The sequence below is a fragment of the Eleutherodactylus coqui genome, chromosome 3, assembly GCF_035609145.1.
Source record: "Eleutherodactylus coqui strain aEleCoq1 chromosome 3, aEleCoq1.hap1, whole genome shotgun sequence".
Lineage (NCBI taxonomy): Eukaryota > Metazoa > Chordata > Amphibia > Anura > Eleutherodactylidae > Eleutherodactylus > Eleutherodactylus coqui.
Window position 1 is genome coordinate 221,522,654 of NC_089839.1, and position 21,189 is coordinate 221,543,842.

General features: G+C 45.1%; 1 protein-coding gene across 1 annotated transcript in view; it reads left to right on the forward strand.

Annotated features, from left to right (window-relative positions):
- Positions 1–21,189, forward strand: part of LOC136621450 (contactin-4-like) — a 107,770-nt gene that overhangs the window by 75,971 nt on the left and 10,610 nt on the right. Inside the window, exons 12-19 of the mRNA XM_066596950.1 lie at positions 4,584–4,711; positions 6,470–6,645; positions 6,840–6,960; positions 7,159–7,317; positions 10,887–11,036; positions 16,980–17,050; positions 17,784–18,018; positions 21,053–21,168. Coding sequence (XP_066453047.1) covers positions 4,584–4,711; positions 6,470–6,645; positions 6,840–6,960; positions 7,159–7,317; positions 10,887–11,036; positions 16,980–17,050; positions 17,784–18,018; positions 21,053–21,168 — 1,156 coding nt within the window. The remainder of the gene's footprint in view (positions 1–4,583; positions 4,712–6,469; positions 6,646–6,839; positions 6,961–7,158; positions 7,318–10,886; positions 11,037–16,979; positions 17,051–17,783; positions 18,019–21,052; positions 21,169–21,189) is intronic.

Consider the following 21,189-nt stretch of genomic DNA (forward strand, 5'->3'; position numbering starts at 1 on the left):
TGACTGTTATTAAACACCAAATCACCAAATGCAAAAGTATTCATCCCCTTCAACTCAATGTTTAGTAGAAGCCTCTACGGCTTGTCATGTTTTATAATGATAGTGACTGACAGTGGACTGCTTTTATGGACTGCATTTAACTCTCTTTGACATTGATCAACAGTCATGGCTATTATTAAGCACAAAACACCTAAAGGCAAAAGTATTCATCCCCTTCAACTCAATATTTGGAAGAAATATCGTTGTGTAATTACCTTGACTGGAATTGGACATCATTTGACTCTCCTGCATATTCTCTGCATATTCTTACAGCTCCCATAGACTCGAGCGGTTTCGGTCTATAATATGGACCAAAATAGGACCTGCTGCAATTTTTGAATACCCCAATGCAAGCCTATGGGGCTTCAGCACTGCGTATTATGCGCACAAAATACACTCACGTCAGTGTGCCCTCATTGAACATAAAATGCAAAAGTATCCACCCATTTGCCATGTTTGTTTCTATAATGACAATAGACAATACACAGTGGACGTCAGTCCATGACTATTTTAAGCACCAAGTTTGAACTTTTTTGTTTCTTTAATAAATTGGACTCTCTCTGACACTGATCACTTTGATTAAACACCAAGTAACTGAGTGCAAATGTATTCACCCCCTCCAGCTCAATATGTAATAGAGGCATCTGTGGCTGTAAAGGCCCTTTTGCATGCAACGAACATCGCTCCAAATTCATTCAATCGCCCACAGATGAGCGATAATCATTGCGTGTAAACGTGCACTTTTTGCCTGAACAACGATTTTATGGTGAGCTTAAAATCCATCGTTCAGCAGCAGAAAGATAAAGCATCTCTCAACAGCCCGCATGCTGTGTTCTCATCAGGAGCCAGGAGATTACATTGTATTCTGCCAGCAGCCCCAACCAGAACAATGGAACGGTGTGGGGAGCCCAGCCCAAATGCTGGGCTCTGCAAACAGCTCCCAGAGGCCCTTTTGCATGCAAATGAAGATGATTAAGTAGTAATGGAGATTAGTGTCCATTAACACTTTATGCAAAATGATCACTAAAACTTTAAATCTTTCAATCGTTTGAAAGATTGTCTTTGCGTGTAAACAGGCCTTAAAGTGCTAAAGGGGTTCTGGGTTAGAAAATCTAATGCCAAATCCCTTATGGAGAATACAAGGTTAATATGAAGGGGGGGGGTCCTGTTTAGAACAGAGAGCAGCAACAAAGACCGTCTTTTACTGGAGGATACAAAACCTTTGTGCATTACAGAGATAGCCCATTGATTACAATGGGAATTGTGCAATTCTTCATCTCTCCTGTGGGGGCGCTGCAGGGAAATTGAACACCTGCTCTCATAGTCCCACACAGATCACAACTGATCACTGGACAATACAAAAGCAAATGGAAGAGGATGGACTACTTTGAATGTCGGCCACATAAGCAGAGATTGCTCTGATTTTGGAGTCTCATACAAGTTGTTTTGTTTCACCGTAGCGAATGAACGCCGCAAGACGAGAGATTGGAAAAGACAGAAATAAAATGGAATAAAAAACAGCGATTTCCCATCTGATACGCAGCGTCTGGAGCCATCCGAGTCTGACGAGGACATATTATCCGCAGATGATACAGGATTTCATACTCAGGAAGAAATTGCGTGCTTTCGCCAGGAACTTAATGGCGTTTATTTACAAGCGGTCCGCAGCTGTGACATGGAATAGAGTCGGCGCAGCCGCTGCTGGGATTTGGCCGGGAATGAATGTCGCCTAATGTCTGTCTTTTTAACGCAGCTATTTCAGGCTCATTAGAGGCTCTCAGAGAATGTTAGTTTAAAGCGCATTTCCTGAAGCTCCTCGCCAAACGAATCCAACGCCGTCCGTAACTCTTATCAACCAAATGAGTGACTGAATGTTCATAGACTGCGCAGTTAATGAAAACGTAAGGGCGCTGGCCTGTACTTCAAGCACAGTGCTCAACGGGCTCTGCTGCTTGAGAATGAACATATCATGCTGGTTTTGGCGTGAATCGTCACACTTAAAGTGAACAGTGCCTAATTATCGGATCTCAGATTCTGCTGATTAGTGATGATGTGTCTTTATAAGTGGCGGAGCACCATTCTTCTGATACACAGCTCCAAATCCTCTGCGAGATGCATGATAAAATTCTGTCTATCTACCACCACCACTAGGGGGAGCTTACAGTTAGGAGATTTATACAGTCACCGCTATGGGGAGCTCACTGTATGCAGATACATACAGCTATCTTTAGAGATCGTTCACTGTATACAGAATATATACAGTCACCACTAGGACGAGCTCACCGTATACAGTATATACCATCACTACTAGCAAGAGCTCATTGTATACAGATATATACAGTCAGAACTAGTGGTAAATCACTGTATATAGCTTTATACAAGCACCACTTGGGGAGATCAATTTTAACAGATATATACAGCCACCACTAGGGGGAGCTCACTGTATACAAAAATACACAGTCACTACTAGGGGGGCTCAGTGTATACAGTTATATACAGCCACCACCAGTGAGAGCTCATAGTATACACATATATACAGCCACCACTGGGGAGAGCTCCCTGTATGTAGATAGATACAGCCACCACTAGAGAGAGTTCACTGTATACAGAATATATACAGTCACCACTAGGAGGAGCTAACTGTATACAGATCTATATAGCCACCATTGGTGGAGAACACTGTATACAGACATATACAGCCACCACTAGGGAGAGCTCACTGAATACAGATATATACAGCCACCACTAGGAGGAGCTCACTGTATACAGATATATACAGCTACTACTAGGAGGAGCTTACTGTATACAGATATATACAGCCACCACTAGGAGGAGCTCACTATATACAGCCACCACTAGAGAGAGTTCACTGTATACAAAATATATATACAGTCACCACTAGGAGCATCTCACTGTATACAGATATATACAACCGCCATTGTTGAACAACACTGTATACAAATATATACAGCCACCACTAGGGAGAACTCACTACATAAAGATATATACAGCCACCACTAGGAGGAGCTCTCTATATACAGCAACCATTGGTGGAGAATACTATATAAAGATACATACAGCCGCCACTAGGGAGAGCTCACAGTTCACAGATATATACAATCATTACTAGGGAGAACTCATTGCATGCATATATATACAGCTACTACTAGTGGGAACTCACTGTATATATATTTATACAGCTACCACTAGGTGGAGCTCATTGTATATAAATATATACAGGCAGCACTAGGGGAGCTCAATGTATACAGATATATACAGCCACCACTAGGGGGAGCTCAGTGTATACAGAAATACAAAGTCACCGCTATGGGAAGCCCAGTGTATACAGGTATATACAGTCAACATTAGAGGGAGTTCACTGTATACAGATATATAAAGCCACCACTAGTGGAAACTTACTGCATATAGATATATACAGCTACCACAAAGGAGAGCTCATTGTATATAGATATACACAGGCACAACTAGGGGGAGCTTGTTGTATACAGATATTTATACACAGCCACCACTAGGAGGAGCTAAATTTATACAGATATATACAGCCACCACTAGGGGGTGCTCACTGCATATAGAAATAAACAGTCACCACTAGGGGGAGCTCAGTGTGTGTGTGTATATATATATATATATATAGCCACCACTAGGGAGAGCTCACTGTATGCACATATATACAGCCACTACTAGGGAGAGCTACCTGTACGTAGATATATACAGCCACCACTAGACAGAGTTCACTGTATACAGAATATATACAGGCACCACTAGGATGAGCTCACTGTATACAGATATATACAGCCACCACTAGGGAGAGTTCACAGCACACAGATATATACAATGACTACTAGGGAGCGCACATTGTATGCAGATATATAAAGCTACCACTAGTGGGAACTCGCTGTATATAGATTTATACAGCTACCACTAGGTGAAGCTCATTGTATATAGATATGTACAGGAACCACTAGAGGGAGCTCAATGTATACAGATATATACAGCCACCACTAAGGGAAGCTCACTGTCCACAGAAATACACAGTCACCACTATGGGAAGCTCAGTGTATACAGGTATATACAGCCAACATTAGAAAGAAGTTCACTGTAATCAGATATATACAAGTACCACTATGGAGAGCTTACTGTATACAGATATATACAGCCACCACTAGTGGAAACTCACTGTATATAGATATATACAGCTACCACTAGGGGGAGCTTATTGTATATAGATGTATACAGGCACAACTAGGGGGTGCTCCTTGTATATAGATATTTATGCACAGCCACCACTAGGGGGAGCTGACTGTATACAGATATATACAGCCACCAGTAGGAGACTTCGCAGCAAATGCAAACATCATACAGTACAAATTTGTATACAGCGAGCTCCCCCTAGTGGTGGCTGCAGGCTAACAGAATGTTATACATTGATCTGACCTTGGTAAACCCACATCAGAGCAGTCTCGTGGCTCTGGACACCACATCTGGACAGTCACTTTCAGGCTCACATTTGTCTGTTCTTGTAGGATCTCAGTCTTGGATGACGGCAGCTTGAAGATTTCCAACCTCACCAAAGCAGATGCTGGGAGTTATACTTGTACGGCCACCAACCACTTCGGGACCGCCAGCAGCACCGGGACTCTGGTGGTGAAGGGTAAGCGACATTTTACTTTTTTTCATACCTTTTGGCTGAATTCACACGGCCGTCTGCGGTTCATATATCTGTTTCCCATGTCCGTTAAATGCAGGTCAGAAGCAGTAGATGGCGCTGTAGAGGTATTTTTCCATCTTTCTTAATTTCGATAAAATCAAGCGCTCGCTGGAGTGACGCTACTTGCTGGTTTGTCCATTCTGACTGTCTGCACTGCTTAGGTTGATTTCAGACAGATAGTTAACCCCTTAGTGACACGGCCTATTTTGGACCTAATGACACAACAATTTTGGGGGGATTTTCATCTCCATTTTTCAAAAGCCGTAACTTTTTGTATTTTTCCATCGGCATGGCCGCATGAGGGCTTGTTTTTTGCATTACGAGCTGTAAATGTTATTGGTACCATTTTTGGTAAACCTGTTGTATTGCATAAGTTTTATTAATTTTCTTGGACACCAGTTAAAGAAAACACATACATTTTGCCATTGTTTTTTATGGTTAATTGTGCAGCATAAATTATGTGATAATTTTTTTTCTGCAAGTTAGTAGGATTACAACAATACCAAAAAATTTTAGGTTTTTCCACTTTTGTGCAAAAATAATTCCTTTTTATTACCATATTTTTCGGCGTATAAGACGACCTCTTAACCCTGAAAAATCTGCTCTGCTGTCGGGGGTCATCTTTTCCGCCAGGTATACAGTGTCCCAAAAGAAAAGAAAAAAAACAATACTCACCTCCCACGGCGCTGCTGCAGGCTGTCGCTCCCTCGTGCACTCTGGCAGAGCATTGCTTTCTGCAAGCGTGGCTTGAATGCCCCGCCTCCAGAAAGCTAATGCTCTGATTGGCTAACTTTATCATTATCGCTTATCATAGCAATCCCAGGCCATAGCAGACCCGGTTGCCATTGTCTGGTGTCCAATTGCCCTCCATGGCTATATTGCGGAGAGCCGTTGGTGTCACAGAGGGAGCATTGACTTCATTCACCGCGTATTATGCACGGTCATGGACATGAGCCCCAACAGTGGGGATCAGTGTTTTCACCAATCCCCGCTGTTGCAGTGGGAAACCATCTGTCAGTCACAGCCATCTCCCGCTGCAGATGGTGCAAGTTTAGCTTGTATGTCCATTCACAGCAACTGCCTCTCATCCAGGACGTACATTTATGTCCTGGGGAAGGAAGGGGTTAAAAACTCTTATGCGTCATGCTCGCAGATAAAGGATATTTTTTCCATCGTCCTGCGTTCTGTGTGGTGCACATATGCGTTCTGTTTTTTTCTTGTTTCATTTTCATACATCATCAGCTTTTTGGTATGTCTGCATGAAAAAAAACGGGTGCGTGAATCGGCACATTATGGGTCGGCGCGATGTCAGGGTGTAGTGCGCTGTAGACTCATACAGACTGAAAATACGCTCGTGGGAATTCAGCTTTTGGTGTTGCTATTTATTGTCATTATTAAGACGTAAAGGGGCTGTCCACTTTGGACATCTCTATTTGAAGAGTCCTCCCATTGATCCAAGGCTGTCCTGCTGCAGGGACCCTCAGAGATCAGCTCTACTCTCTGGGAGAATCCAGCAACGATCTCCCTGCAGCCCCCCCAAAGGTGAAATTCAGTATTGCACAGTTTGCATTGAAACCAATAGTCTGTCCATGTAATGCTCGAGAGTGTCAGGTCCTCCAAAGCAAGAGACGCTCTTTGTAGCCACTCTTCACTCCGCCTCCACAGTCTCCCGTGACATTGCTGTCTCTGTCTGTTCCTCAGATCCCACGCAGGTTTTGGTGCCTCCTTCCAGCATGGATGTCACCGTAGGAGAGAGCATTGTTCTGCCTTGTCAGGTCTCCCACGACCATTCGCTGGACATCTCCTTCTCCTGGGTCTTCAATGGACAACTTATTGACTTCCAGAAAGACGGAGAACATTTTGAACGAGTCGGAGGAGTAAGTATGACTCCATCCAAAATTGTCAGTGACCCACCCACATTGTGTGCTGTGGTCTCTGAGAATGTGTGGCCGAGATAGTTCACCTCTCATCACTTCTGCGCAGTAGTTGTGGCCTTAGAGACGTTTTCGACTGTCTTTGATGTTCTTAAATCGCTCTTATCATTTCCTTCTTGTTTTCTACCTTTCCACAGCAAGACTCCGCCGGTGACTTAATGATAAGGAGCATCCAACTGAAGCATGCTGGGAAATACATCTGTCTGGTCCACACCAGTGTAGATAAACTGTCTGCAGGAGCGGATCTCATTGTCAGAGGTACATGCAGCGTTCACTTGCTATGGACAGTCAATGTAACTACTTTTAAAGGGGAACTCCACCCAGAAATCAAACACTCAACTTTGTTCAGACTTTTCAGTTCTCTCTTGTTCCCTCCACCATTCTTATAGTATATTCAGGGGTCCCCTACACAGCTGAAATCTGGGAGTTAATAGCCTGAATCTGCATACTTTGCAGGACCCCCAGGACCACCAGATGCTCTCACAGTGGAGGAGATCACAGACACCACAGCTCAGTTATCCTGGATGCCGGGAGTGGACAATCACAGCCCCATCACCATGTATGTCGTACAGGCTCGGACCCCATTCTCAGTGGGATGGCAGGCGGTCAGCACAGGTGAGGGGGCACTTCCTGAATACCTTGTGTCTGTGATGCCCCTGATTAACGGACCTATGTCATTATGAATTACTTGTGATTATGTAAAGAGCCACTCACTCTAAGGGCTTATTCAGATGACCGTATATCGGCCAGGTTTTCACGCCCGGCCGATATACGGTGTCCCTCTCTGCAGGGGGAAGAGGCTGGAAGAGTCGGGAGCAGTGCTCTGAGCTCCCGCCCCTATTCGCCCCTCGGCACTATTTGCAATAGAAGGGGGCTGGGCGGAGCTAAGGTCTGCGGCTTAGCCCCGCGTCCTCCCATTGCAACTAGCGCCGAGGTGCGGAGAGGGGGCGGGAGCTCAGTGCACTGCTCTCGGCTCTTCCAGCCTCTTACCCCTGCAGAGAGGGACACCGTATATCGGCCGGGCGTGAAAACCCAGCCGATATACGGTCGTCTGAAGCCAGCCTATAGTCCAGAGCTTATAATAGTGCAGTTCTATTATAAGGCTAAGTTCACACAGAGCGGATTTGCCGTGTAAGTCTCGTGGTTTTGCCGCAACAAAAAAAGTGAGATTTCTGTGGGATAAGCGCAGCTCCAAAACCCGCGGCACTTAGCCGTGTGTTTTGGAGTGGCTTCGCCGCATGTTTTTTCGGCTGGCTCTCTCAAAGAGAGGAGCGAGACCGCAACGAGAAAAAAAAAAGAATGGACATGCTGCGTCCCGGAAATGCGCGCCGGCTTTGCCGCGATGGATTGTCTGCCCCGTGTTGATGAGATTTTGGACAACTCTCGTCCACATGGCTGCCTAATCAGGGAATCCTGTGTGAACCCAGCCTAATAGGAGCGACTGATATAACACATATAATGTAAATATCTCTGGAGGTTATAGCAGTGCTGAACACACGTTTTAGGCAGCTGTGTTAAAAATGCTGCAGAGAAAGAATGCTTTCACAAATAGAAGTGCTATATTTTATTTTTGTCCATTAACAAAATGCAAAGTGACCGAACCAAAAGAGAAATGTCAATCCCGTCAACATTTTGGGTGAGCACCTGTACCTTCAGGACAGCATCAGTTCTTCTGGGTACAGTTGCACATAGGTTTTCCTAGGATTATAGTCAGATGTATGATTAACCAATTCTACCAAGCAGGTGATAATGATCATCACTTTCCTATGTAGGTTGAATCACAGTCATTAACTAAAAAGAGACGAGAAGGGGTAGGGGTGGAGCTCCTGTAGCTTATAGGGTTAATATTCCTTATAAGAAATGGAGGGAGGTGCTACCTGTCCACTAACGCCAACCATATACATAGAGCATAGTGTGTAGACTGAGAGGAGGAAGAAAAAATGTGGACTTGATTGGTGCAACTTTCCCAAATATTTCAATGAGTATTATAAAAACCATATCTAAAATATCGAAAAATGTACAGAACCTTTAGTGTATGAGTTTTCCTATAATAAATACAAGAGATATTCTATTCCTTGAATAAATAAAAAATATTTTAGATATGTTTTTTATCAATAATGTAATCTATTAATAATTATTACACATCTTTCCCTTTGTAGTATTTTCAGACCTATGCATTTTACCCTATCCACATCATGCTGGCTCTGTTTTTATATCAGGCTGTTTATACTGTTCCCTACTAGTTGTGTTAATTGTCTTTTATAATGACTTTTGATTTTCTTTTACATTCATTTTATATTTACATATCCAAAGTTATATGTCATTTTTGCTTTGTCTTTTTTTCCTGCTATATATCATACTCTTACCTAGTTCTTACTTGTATAACTATATTCAGTGCTCCTCAATCATTTCTGAAGAAGGGATGTATTCCCAGAAAGCGTTATATTGGCTTTTTTTTACATTTATTCATAAAAGAAGAACCAGGTATAATACTCATTGAAATATTTGTGAGAGTTACGCCAATCAAGTCCACAATTTTTTTTCTTCATCCTCCCAGTCATTAACTGAAACAGAAACAGCTTTATAGAAAGCTTAAAACTGAGTGAGGAACAGGCAGACTCTGCTACAAAGGTGAGGTTGTGGAAGACCGTTTCACTTCACAGATCTTACACCGTGGCAGGATGGAGCCCAGCAACAAGATACAAGGTAGATATACTGCATCAGCAAGTTCTCTCCCAAGCAAAGATTTCACAGAAGACTGGGGTTTCAGGATGTGCTGCTCAAGATCTTTTGAAGAAACACAAAGACATTGGCAACTTTGAGGACCATAAATGTAGTGGTAATCTAAGGAAACTGTGCAGCAGATGAGACACGTCATGCTTACTTCTCTTTTGAAATCAGAAGATATCCAGCAGTGCCATGAGCTCAGAACCAGCAGAAACCAGTAAGACCCGGGTACATCCATGTACTGTTCGGAGGAGTATGGCCAGAAGTGGTTGTCATGGAAGAATTGCATCCAAAAAGCCAAACCTTCCACGTAGAAACAAGGCCAATGCCTCAGCTATGCATGCATAGAACTGGAGTACAGAAAAATGTCAGCAGGTGCTCCGGACTGACGAGTCACAATGTGAAAATTTTTTCCTGAAGGGCTGGAGAGCAGTGCAATAATGAGTGTTTGCAGGCAGTAGGTAAGCATGGTGGCAAGCGGTACAATGAGTGTCTACGGGTAGCAGGGAAGCATGGTGGAGAGCGTTACAATAATGAGTGTCTGCGGGCAGCAGGGAAATATGGTGGAGAGAGGTACAATAATGAATGTCTGCAGGAAACAGTGAAGCATGGTAGAGAGCGGTACAATAATGAGTGTCTGCAGGCAGCAGTGAAGCATGGTGGAGAGCAGTACAATAATGAGTGTCTGCAGGCAGCAGTGAAGCATGGTGGAGAGCGGTACAATAATGAGTGTCTGCAAGCAGCAGTGAAGCATGGTGGAGAGCTGTACAATAATGAGTGTCTGTAGGCAGCAGTGAAGCATGGTGGAGAGCAGTACAATGAGTGTCTGTAGGCAGCGGGGAAGCATGGTACAATAATGAGTGTCCTCTATGCTGAGAAATACAGGCAAATACTTACCCACCATGTAATACCATCAGGGAGGCGTCTGATTGGCCCCAAATTTATTCTGCAGCAGGACAACGACCCCAAACATCCAGCCAATGTCAATCAGTACTATCTTCAGTGTAAAGAAGAACAAAGGAGCCCTGGAAGTGATGATATGGTTCCCCCACAGAGCCCTGATCTCAACATCATCCAGCCTGTCTGGGATTACATGAAGAATCAGAAGGATCTGAGAAGGTCGACATCCACAGAAAATCTGTCCTTAGTTCTACATGATGTTGGGAATTATGTGCAAGTGTACCTAGAAGAACTGATATGGTCCTAAACGTAAAATACTGATGGGATTACATTTCTCTTTTGTTCAGTCACTTTGTATCTTGTTAATTGACTAAAATAAACTATTAACTCTTCTATTTCTGGAAGCATTCTTACTGCGCAGCATTTTTTCCACACCTGCCTAAAACATTTGCACAGTGCTTTATATCAGTACTGGAGCATTATAAGAGGAGTGGCTGATATCAGGGAACAATAGATTAAATCACTTTCATCTAGGATATGTCTATGTGTTATTTTAGTGCCGGAGATTGTGGACGGACGATCCTTCACAGCCACAGTGGTCGGTCTGAGTCCGTGGGTGGAGTATGAGTTCCGTGTTATCGCCATCAACCAGATTGGTATCGGAGAGCCAAGCCCCCCCTCTGACAAGCGGAGAACAGAAGAAGCTCGTGAGTAATCTTACATTACAAGCAGTAGATGAGCAGTGCAGGATGTTGTTTCCCACTGGTCACGGACTACACGGGTTCATTATAGGAGTATAATTGACGGCTACATAGCAAATGCACATTGTGTAATGCCAGAGGCTGCTGATGCATGCTGGGAACTGTCCATTCCTGGCAGACAGTGAGCCACAGGTCAATTCAAGCCGGTCTGGAGTTTGTCTTTGATGTCTGTCTAAATGTAGCGCCACAATGGAGGCGATGACCTTAGAGCAGGCGGTAACATCTGCAGATCTATAAGAAATTGCTCCAACTGAAATACCGAAACACTGTGCTCCTCACCTCTGCTTAATCTGCATCATTGCTACATCCTTGCAGATTTCCACTGTTGTTTATGGTACGTGTCTCTTGCCTAGATTGAATATTGTGCATATTTTGTGCATCTTTGGTGCACTTTCCCCCATTCAGTATCATCCCCCACTTCTATGTCCAGTTTTGTTCACTGTTGTTTATGTAAGCGAGCCATAAAACCTCTGGGCAGGTCACTGGCTAGTTACTTAATGAACCTAATTAAACTAGTCCCTCCCAGCTGTTGGCTGTTGCGTGGTTTTAAAAGTAGTTTTTATTCACTGACACGCATGTGTTCCTGGATGAAGTGTGATCGGGATCAAGTATACTTTTATGCAGTTCGACATGGCAGTTCAACAGGGCAAGAAGCAGGTATGCCGTATACATTGTCCAAAAACTCTGCATTTTCTGACCACCACTAGTACTGTAGTCTCTATGCTTATATTTACTGTTTTCTACCAAACCTACCTCCAACACCCTCCACTGGTGCATTCTATCCATATCAGCTGCTCTCTCCTTTCTTCACCCATGCACAGCACACACACACTCTTTACTTTTCTAAGACACCTCAACCCCCCTGAAGCCACAGTGAAACATAACAATCGCCCTCATAAATCCCCTACCCACCTGCTCACCCTCGCTATCCCGCTGCTACTAGCAGCAGGGGACATTTCTCCCAATCCGGACCCACCCTCCAGTGCCCCTAACTATTACTCCCCACCTGCCCCACTGAGACATCCTTCTAGCCCAACCAATAGCCCCTGCATTTCCTCCCCGGTTTCCTTTCAATGTGCGCTCTGGAACTGCCAGTCAGCATGCAACAAGCTCCCCACCATCTATGACTTTTTCACTGGCAAATCCCTAAACCTGCTAGCTCTAACAGAAACGTGGATACAGCAGTCCGACGTGGCCTCTTACAATGGCTTGCAGGCCCCCCCCCCCCTTCCCCCAAGACAGGTATGGTAGAGGAGTAGGTGCTTTTCTCCCCCGCAATGCACCTTCCAGCTTTCCTCGCCCGGTACCCTCACTCACTTTACCATCATTCAAAGTACATGCCTTTCCGTCCGCTGTCCATGCAAGTAGCCGTTATCTACCGCCCCCCAGGTGCTCCCCGCCTGTTTCTGGATCACTTTGCCGCCTGCCTCCCCCACTTCCTCTCCTGTGAAATCCCAACCCTCACCCTATAAGGCTTTAACATCCCCACCAAGGACCCCATCTCCCCATCTGCCTCTTAGCTTCTATCGCTCACCTCCTCACTTGGTCTCTCACAACGCACAGCCTCTCTAACTCACAGGGATGGAAACACTCTTGATCTGGTCTTCCTCTGTCTCTGCTCTACTTCCAACTTCACTAACTCCCCTCTTCTGCTCTCGGACCATAACCTCCTCTCTTTCTCTGTCAAGCTTCCTAGTATCTCCCCAGACCTACTACCTACCCTACTTACAGGAACCATCAAGCTGTTTACACCCAGGACTTTGCTGAGTCCCTACACTCTTCTCTGTCCCCTATCTCTCTCCTTTCCTGCCCCAATCGGTTGCCGCACATTACAACACCACTTTCAAACATGCCCTGGATGAAGCGACACCAGCCATGACCCAAGCCATCCAGTGCAGACCGCGGCAACCATGGCTCACGCCTCAATCGTGCTTCATTCAGCAGTGCTCTAGATGTGCTGAACGGCTGTGGAAAAGGTCACAAATGTCCGCAGACTTTCTCCACTTCAAATTCGTGCTCAGAACCTACAACCTAACCCTCCACCATGCCACACAAGTCTACTTCACCTCTGTCGTCTCCTCACTATCCCACAACCCTAAAACACTCTTCTCAGCCCAAAATTGCAGCCCCAGTGATGGATCTCAGTGCTGAAGAGCTGTCTGCTTACTTAAAAAAAAAATCTACAACATCCGTAAGGAAACAACCTCCCAATCCCAGACTAGCCCTGACCCTAGTCTCCTCAATACTGCATCTAGCCCCTGCTCACTGTCTGTACTCAGACCAACAACAGAGGAAGAAGTCTCCAGATTGCTTTCCTCTGCTTGCCCCACCACCTGCGCTAGCGACCCTCTCCCCTCACACCTCCTCAGGTCCCTCTCCCTGGTAGTTATCTCCAACCTCATCACTATGCTCAACCTCTCTTTGACCTCTGGCATCTTTTCTTCCTCATTCAAACATGCTATCATATCCCCACTGCTAAATAAACCAACTTGACTCGACTGATGCTTCCAACTACCAACCCATCTGACATCTCCCCTTCATCTTCAAACTACTAGATCACCTGGTTTACTCCCGCCTTGTAAGCTATCTATCAGAAAACTCTCTTCCTGATCCCCTACAGTCCAGTTTCTGCCCCCTACACTCGACAGAAACCGCCTTGACTAAAGTGTCAAATGACCTCCTGAAGGTAAAATCGAGGGAGTACTACACCCTACTGATCCTGCTCGATCTCTCTGCAGCATTTGACACTGTTGACCACAAACTCTATTGGACTAAAGGACACTGCTCTCACCTGGTTCTCCTCCTACCTTTCTGACCGCTCTTTCAGCGTCTCCTTTGCTAAATCTACCTCCCCTCCTCTTCCCCTTGCTGTTGGGGTCCGCCAGGGCTCGGTCCTCATCCCCCTCCTCTTCTTCATCTACACAGCCCCTATTGGACAGACCATCAGGAGATTTGGCTTTCATTACCACCTCTATGCTGAGGACACCTAGCTATACACCTCTTCCCGTGACATCACAACACCATTCCTTCAGAACGCCATCGACTGTCTGTCTGCTGTCTCTAACACTATATCCTCTCTCTACCTAAAACTAAACCTCTCTAAAACTAAACTACTGGTGTTTCCACCCTCCACCAACGGACCTCATCTTGACATCTCCATCTCCGTGTGTAGCACCACCATAACTCCCAGACGGCACGCCCGCTGCCTTAGGGTCATATTCGATTGCAATCTCTCCCCCTATATCCAATCTGTGGCCCAAACATGTCAGCTGCACCTCAAGAACATCACAAGAATCCACCCGTTTCTCACCGTGGACACGCTAAAAACGCTACCTGTTGCCCTCATCCACTCTCGGCTTGATTATTGCAACTTGCTGCTGATCGGCCTCCCCTGCACCAGACTCTACCCTCTCCAATCTATCCTGAAAGCGGCAGCCAGGCTCATCTTCCTGTCCAGCCGCTACTCGGACGCCTCTGCCCTGTGGCTGTCACTGCATTGGCTGCAAGTTAAATACAGAATTCAATTAAAACTCAGCACCTTCATCCACAAAGCCCTCCACAGCACTGGGCCGCCCTATATTGCCTCCCTCATCTCAATCGATCACCCAGCCCGTGTCCTCCGCTCTGCAAACAAAATCAGACTAATTCCCCTTTTAATTCAAACCTCTCTTTCCCGCCTCCAAGACTTCTCCAGAGCAGCACCAGTCCTCTGGAACGCGCTACCCCAAGCTATCTGGGCAATCTATGACACACAAAACTTCAGGCGTGCTTTATAAACGCACCTCTTCAAGGAGGCATACCGTATCTCCTAAACCAAACCCCTCTGTACTCCACCTGATAACATGCTCCTTGTCCTACTGACTGCAATCCCTGCTAGCCGTAATCAACCACCCCCTGCAGTCATACTGATTCAGCCACTATATGGCCTGACCGTTGTCTATGTGTATAGAGTCCCTCACTCTCCACCTCGCCATACCGTGCACATCTCCAGCCCCTTTACCTTCTGTATCACCCCATTACTTGTAGTATGTAAGCTTGTTGGAGCAGAACCCTTACACCTACTGTTTCCATCAATTGATTATTTCATATAACCATGGTTTTGCTTTTATGACTTGTAAGCCCTGCGGAATATGTTGGCGCTATATAAATAAAGTTTATTCTTAATAAATCACTGAACATGGTGAAACCCGCTGACGTTCTCCTTGCACAACACAAAGCAGGTGTGAATGCAAAAGTCTAGATACCTGTGCTATTACAAAGTAAACACCTCACCCCCAGGACAATTCTGAGAATAGTTCATTGTACACAGAAGGGACTGCAGCACAAACCAATAAATAAAGCAGTGGCCGCAATATCAGATCTGACCACAAGATGGCAACCACGTTTAATCATATATATATATATATATATATATATATATATATATATATATATATATATATATATATATATATATATATATATATATATATATATAATATAATATAAAAGCGAAGGCCCTCACGCACTCGCCACTAATGTTCTAGCTTCCCGGGGTCGTATAAACATGCAATTTGGCACGAGCATTCTTTAGGTCCAAAATCGGAAAAGTAAAGGGGTCACAACTGGATTATTCAATGCTATGTGCAACAGTAAGTGCACCCCTATGTAATGTAACTTCCCAGTGTCGTACAATCGTAAAATTTGGCACAACAATCTAAATGACCTCTATGTATATATACTGAGGAGAATATACTGAAAGGCTGTAAAGTACATAAGGAAGCGGCCATAGACTGCAGGGATGGAGCATGTCTTTAAGGCTAAGAAGGGGCTGCAACTTCTAGTCTGAGATTAAATTTGAATAAGAAGGGGTATTACCTTTAAGGGTAAAAAGTGAGGATAGTGGGAGGGGTGGCACATTCTGCAGAGGGACATCGGTACATGCAGTCTGAGGAGAATCTAATTCTCCTCAATGTGTATACATATTTTATTCCTCGGTTTCCCTGAAGTAACCATGACTTCATGAAAATTTTCCATGCGAACAACAGGTAAACACCTGGACCAAATTAACTCGATATCAGCTAGTATATCTATAAAGTAGTGCTGAGCAAATTTAGAACAGATTTTGTTAAAAGTTTAGTTCAACATGATCCTGAACCTTGCGCAGTTTGTTCTCCTTATTTCTTTTCCTTTTTTCTTATTTTAGTTGGTTCTGCCAAAACAAACAAGGGAAAAGAATCTTTTCCTTCTTATTTTCCTTCTTCTTTTCTTCATTTTCTTTCCTTCCTCTTCTTCCTCCTAGATGACCTAAGAGTCTTTTATGGGTCTTGCATACAGTTATATACCAGTTTTAGGTGTATTGATGACATTCTGGTCCAGTTCAAACTAAATCGGACCGACCTGAACCTTTTTCCGAAATTTGGTGAACCAGCTGAACCGAACTTTTCAGAAGTTCACTCATGACTATCTATACATGTAATAGGCACAGCTGCTCCAGGAACAAGGGGACTCCCAGAGGGGACCTGAGATCTACTGCAGCCACAATGCAATTCACCTTTTCACTGCAGCTAAAATGAAGTTTGAAAGGCACCGGCTAAAAACTGCAAACGCCCAATAGTTTCATTAGAAGTCAATGATCCCTAATATTGCTTGTGGTTGAAAGATGGTCCTGGCTGTGAGACCCAATCAAAATCCCTACTATACTCTCACAGGCAGAATGTAGTACAGTGCCGTGAATAAAGTATTTGCCCCCTTCCTGGTGCTCTTTGCTTGCAGATCTGCCACACTGTATGGGTGTCATTATGAACCCATATCGCACAGAACATACAAAGGAGATGTAATATTATTCAGGCTGTGGCCACTGTACTATAACTCTCATTCTCACTTGTCCTGCTCTTTCCTCCCTGACAGTTCCTGAGGTGACGCCAGCTAACGTCAGCGGTGGTGGCGGGAGTAAGAGTGAACTGGTCATCACATGGGAGGTGAGGGATGTCTTCTGATCTGTTAGTTTGGAGTCAGTTTGTACCTGAGATTTAGATGCAGTGACCCCCCTATTTATCTGAGTGCCATATGGTTTTATACTGGAGGCGAATTACAAGGACAAAAAGTGGATCCCTCCAGTTGCCACCTTGGACCCTGGCACTGTGATGGTCTATTGCTAGCAGGCTGATATGCATAGACAGTTCCTATAAATGTTAGGCATTCCCATGAATAACACATCCCAGTATTCACACATCATACCCTATATTCCCCTAAGCCCCATATTCCCGCCATATATTTCCTCTGGGACCCGTATTGTCCGAGATATTACCCCTGAGGCCTATATGTCCCCCATATATTCCTCCTGGAACCCATATTCCCCCATATATTTTCTGTGGTGCCCATATTCTACCATTTATCATTGGGGTACATATTCCCTTCCATATTCCCTCGACATATTTGCCCTAATGCCCATATTCCCACCATATATTCCCCCTGAAGACTATATTTCTCCCATATATTCCCAATGAGGCCCATATTTCCCTCATATATTCCGCCTGAGGCACATATTCCCAAAATGTATTTCCCTGGAACCCATATATCCCCTACATATTTAATCTGGGGCACATATACTATGAATTATTATAGTTCTGAGTGCATCTATAGACTGACCTGTGGAGCAGGATCTGAGGTTTTGTACACATTACTCCATGTTATCTGACCATAACTTTCCAGCCTGTACCAGAAGAATTCCAGAATGGTGGAGGGTTTGGCTACGTGGTGGCGTTCCGGCCTTTTGGAACGATTAGCTGGATGCAGACAGTGGTGGCGTCAGCAGATTCCTCCCGCTACACTTATCGGAACGAGAGTCTTCCGTCTTTCTCTCCTTATGAAGTGAAGGTTGGAGTGTTCAACAACAGAGGAGAGGGACCCTTCAGCCCCCTGACCGTGGTGTACACAGCTGAGGAAGGTAGGAGCCTGGACATATGGCGAGAGCTGCTCTGTGATTGGGGGACTGCTGCTGGGTGTATCGTTATATTATATCAGTTACAGCATGCTGAATTATACTATATATGCTGTACACTCATTGTCAGTAACATCCCTCTCCTAGGAGTGTGTGTAATATATATATATATATATATACCTATTGTCAAAAAAAGTCAAGCCCCTAGAAGAAGTTGGCGGAGTGGAATGAAACTTTCTCTGTGTGATTGTAACGTTGATATAAGTGATTACAATATCGGCAAAAGGGTCATTTATTGTGGAAAACTGACCCGTTTTAAGGAGGCTCTAGTACCCTGTTGAACCGCCCCTAGCTTGAATACAAGATGTGATACGGGTGGGCATGGAGGCTCTAGTACCCTGTTGTACCGCCTCTAGCTTGGATACAAGATGTGATACGGGCGGGCATGAAGGCTCTAGTACCCTGTTGTACCTCCTCTAGCTTGGATACAAGTTGTGATACGGGGAGGGTGTTTGAAACCCTGTTGTACCGCCTCTAGCATGGATACTTGGATAGAAGATGTGATACAGGGGGCAGGGAGGCTCTAATACCCTGTTGTACTGCCTCTAGCTTGGATATAAGATGTGATACAGGTCGGCATGGAGGCTCTAGTACCCTGTTGTACAGCCTCTAGCTTGGATACAAGATGTGATAAGGGCGGGCATGGAGACATACAGGTTCTGTATGGTATCCTGCGCCATATTGCTCCACATTTGCTGCAACTGAGCCTGTAGATTGTGCAAACTCATAAGCTGTAGAAGTCGGCATCCCAGATGGCCCCATAAATATTCTTTCGGTAATAAATCTGGTGATCGGGCAGCCACGGAGGTGTGACAATGTTGTCAAGGCATTCCTGTGACGTCCTTGTGTGTGCGGCCGAGCATTATCCTGCTGGAAATGCCTCTTGGAAGCCATGAGAGGAACACATGTGGCTGCAGGATGTCCTGAACATATCACTGAGCTGTTATTGTCCCTCGTACCACTACTAGGGGTGACCGACTGTCGTATGCGATGCCCCCCCAGACCATCACACTGGCAGTGGGGGCAGGATTGAAGTGCTCACCCCTGGGTTTGCAGACATGAACACGACCATCATCAGCATCCAAACTAAACCTGGATTCATTGCAGAAGACAACTTGGCTCCACTCTGTAGTAATCCGATTTCATCATTCACGGCTCCACTGCAATCAGAGACGATGGTGGGCGTCAAAGGCTGTACATGTTATGGGAGCTGGGAGACCAAATGTCCTTCAGCCAAGTGCCTGGAAATGGTTTCAACAGACACAGGGCTGTAATGACTGTGCCACCTGTCTTTGGATAGCGGACAACAAAACAGTTGGAGCTGCTGGTGCTGGTCGGGCAATCAGATGATCCTCTCTACTGGTGGTCTGTCGGGGGTCCTGAGCCCGGTCACCTTGTGTGCCCTCACCCATCCACTGGTCCCAATATCTCCTAACAGTCTGGACAGAACAGCCCAGTGGGGGACAATTCATCGATACGACCATTCAGCTTCTCACATCCCAATAATGCGCCCCTCTCAGACTCTGGTAACGGGGTGACATCTCTTCTCTGCGTTGTAGAGGTGTCTAGTGGCCAACAAGCTCTACACAAGCTGAAGAAGAGGTCACTACACACAAGGAGCCTCCGAGAGCCTTTTATAGGCCAAGGGGGAACCACTTTTAGGGCCTCAGGTGACAAGACCGTTGATCTAATCACCACAACTCTAATCACTTGTACATCTGCCTGAGATGGAACTGCAGGATGAGTTTTGCTGCAAAACAGCAACTTCTAGGGTGGTGATTGTTTTTGACAAAGAGCGTGTAGTAACCCGGAACCACAGTTTGAAAACTGTCTAAAAGGAAATCTCTTTTTGTTGCCAACCAATCACAGCGCAGCTTTCATTTCTTATATTGCAGAGGTAAAATGAAAACTGCGCTGTGATTGGTTGCTATGAGCAACGAACAGATTTTCTTTTAGACAGCTTTTATAGGAGTGTGGTGCTGGGCTAATTTTTCGTGGCCATCCTGTATTATTGCTTATGTCATATTAGAATCTAATATTGTAATACATTATATTATATCATTAAACACTGAATGGCCCTTTTTAGAGCCCCTGGTTCTCTCACAATTGGCGCTTCCATGTATGGAAATTATCCCTGTGACCTCGTAGTGCGGCATAAAATCACGTGACACGTTTTCCATGGATCAGTTTCAGTGTGAATCCACATTAGATGGGAAAATCCAGCGATTTGGGCGACTTCCAACGAGGCCTGGTCATCGGGGCTAGACTAGCTGGGCTTCACTGCCAACCTTGTGGGGTTTTCTCTTGAAACAGCAGTGTGGAGAGTATACAGACAATGGCATCATCGAGGAAAGGGGATTCAGAAAAAGAGGATCATATGGATGGAAACAACTCATCACCAAAAAAGGGCAGAGGAGGATGTCAGGAATCGTTCTGACCAACAGGCACTGTACAGTCAGCCAAATAGTTGGAGCGTTCCAATGTACCGAATGCACAACTTGCCGTTCCCTGTCACAGATGGGCTATAACCACAGATGACCAGTTCCAGCACCATTGTGTGCAAGAGAAACAGAAAGATGAGACCCCAGCGGGCAAAAGAGCGCAAAACTTGTATCACTGAGCAGCAGAAAAACATTTCCTGGTCAGATGGATCCAGATTTCTGTTGCATCGTGCTGATGGGAAGGAATTTGGCACAAGCAGCATGAATTAATGACCCCTCCCTATCAGCTGGTCAGAACATGTCAGCACCTCCACCTAATCTGCACCAGCTGCAAGAAGCTTCCTGTCCACAGGGGCCGATATTTCTGCAGAACGATTTTCTCACGTAGTGGAACCAATCATGACAAGTTTACTACAGTTCTGAATGTAAAGAGAAGCCCAAAGCGCTATTAGATGGGGGGCTCTAATAAAGGGGCCGTTCAGTGTATCTTGCATTGTATTATTATATGGCTATGCTATAATATATCTTCTGCACCACAGAGCCAGGTCGGGCCCCGGCCGGTGTCTTCGCTCGGAGTCTCACCGCTTGGGACATTGAGGTTTCTTGGATTGGGGTACCTGGGACTCTCAGCAAGGGCAGGATACAGGGTTATGAGGTGAGGATTTGCCACCTTACA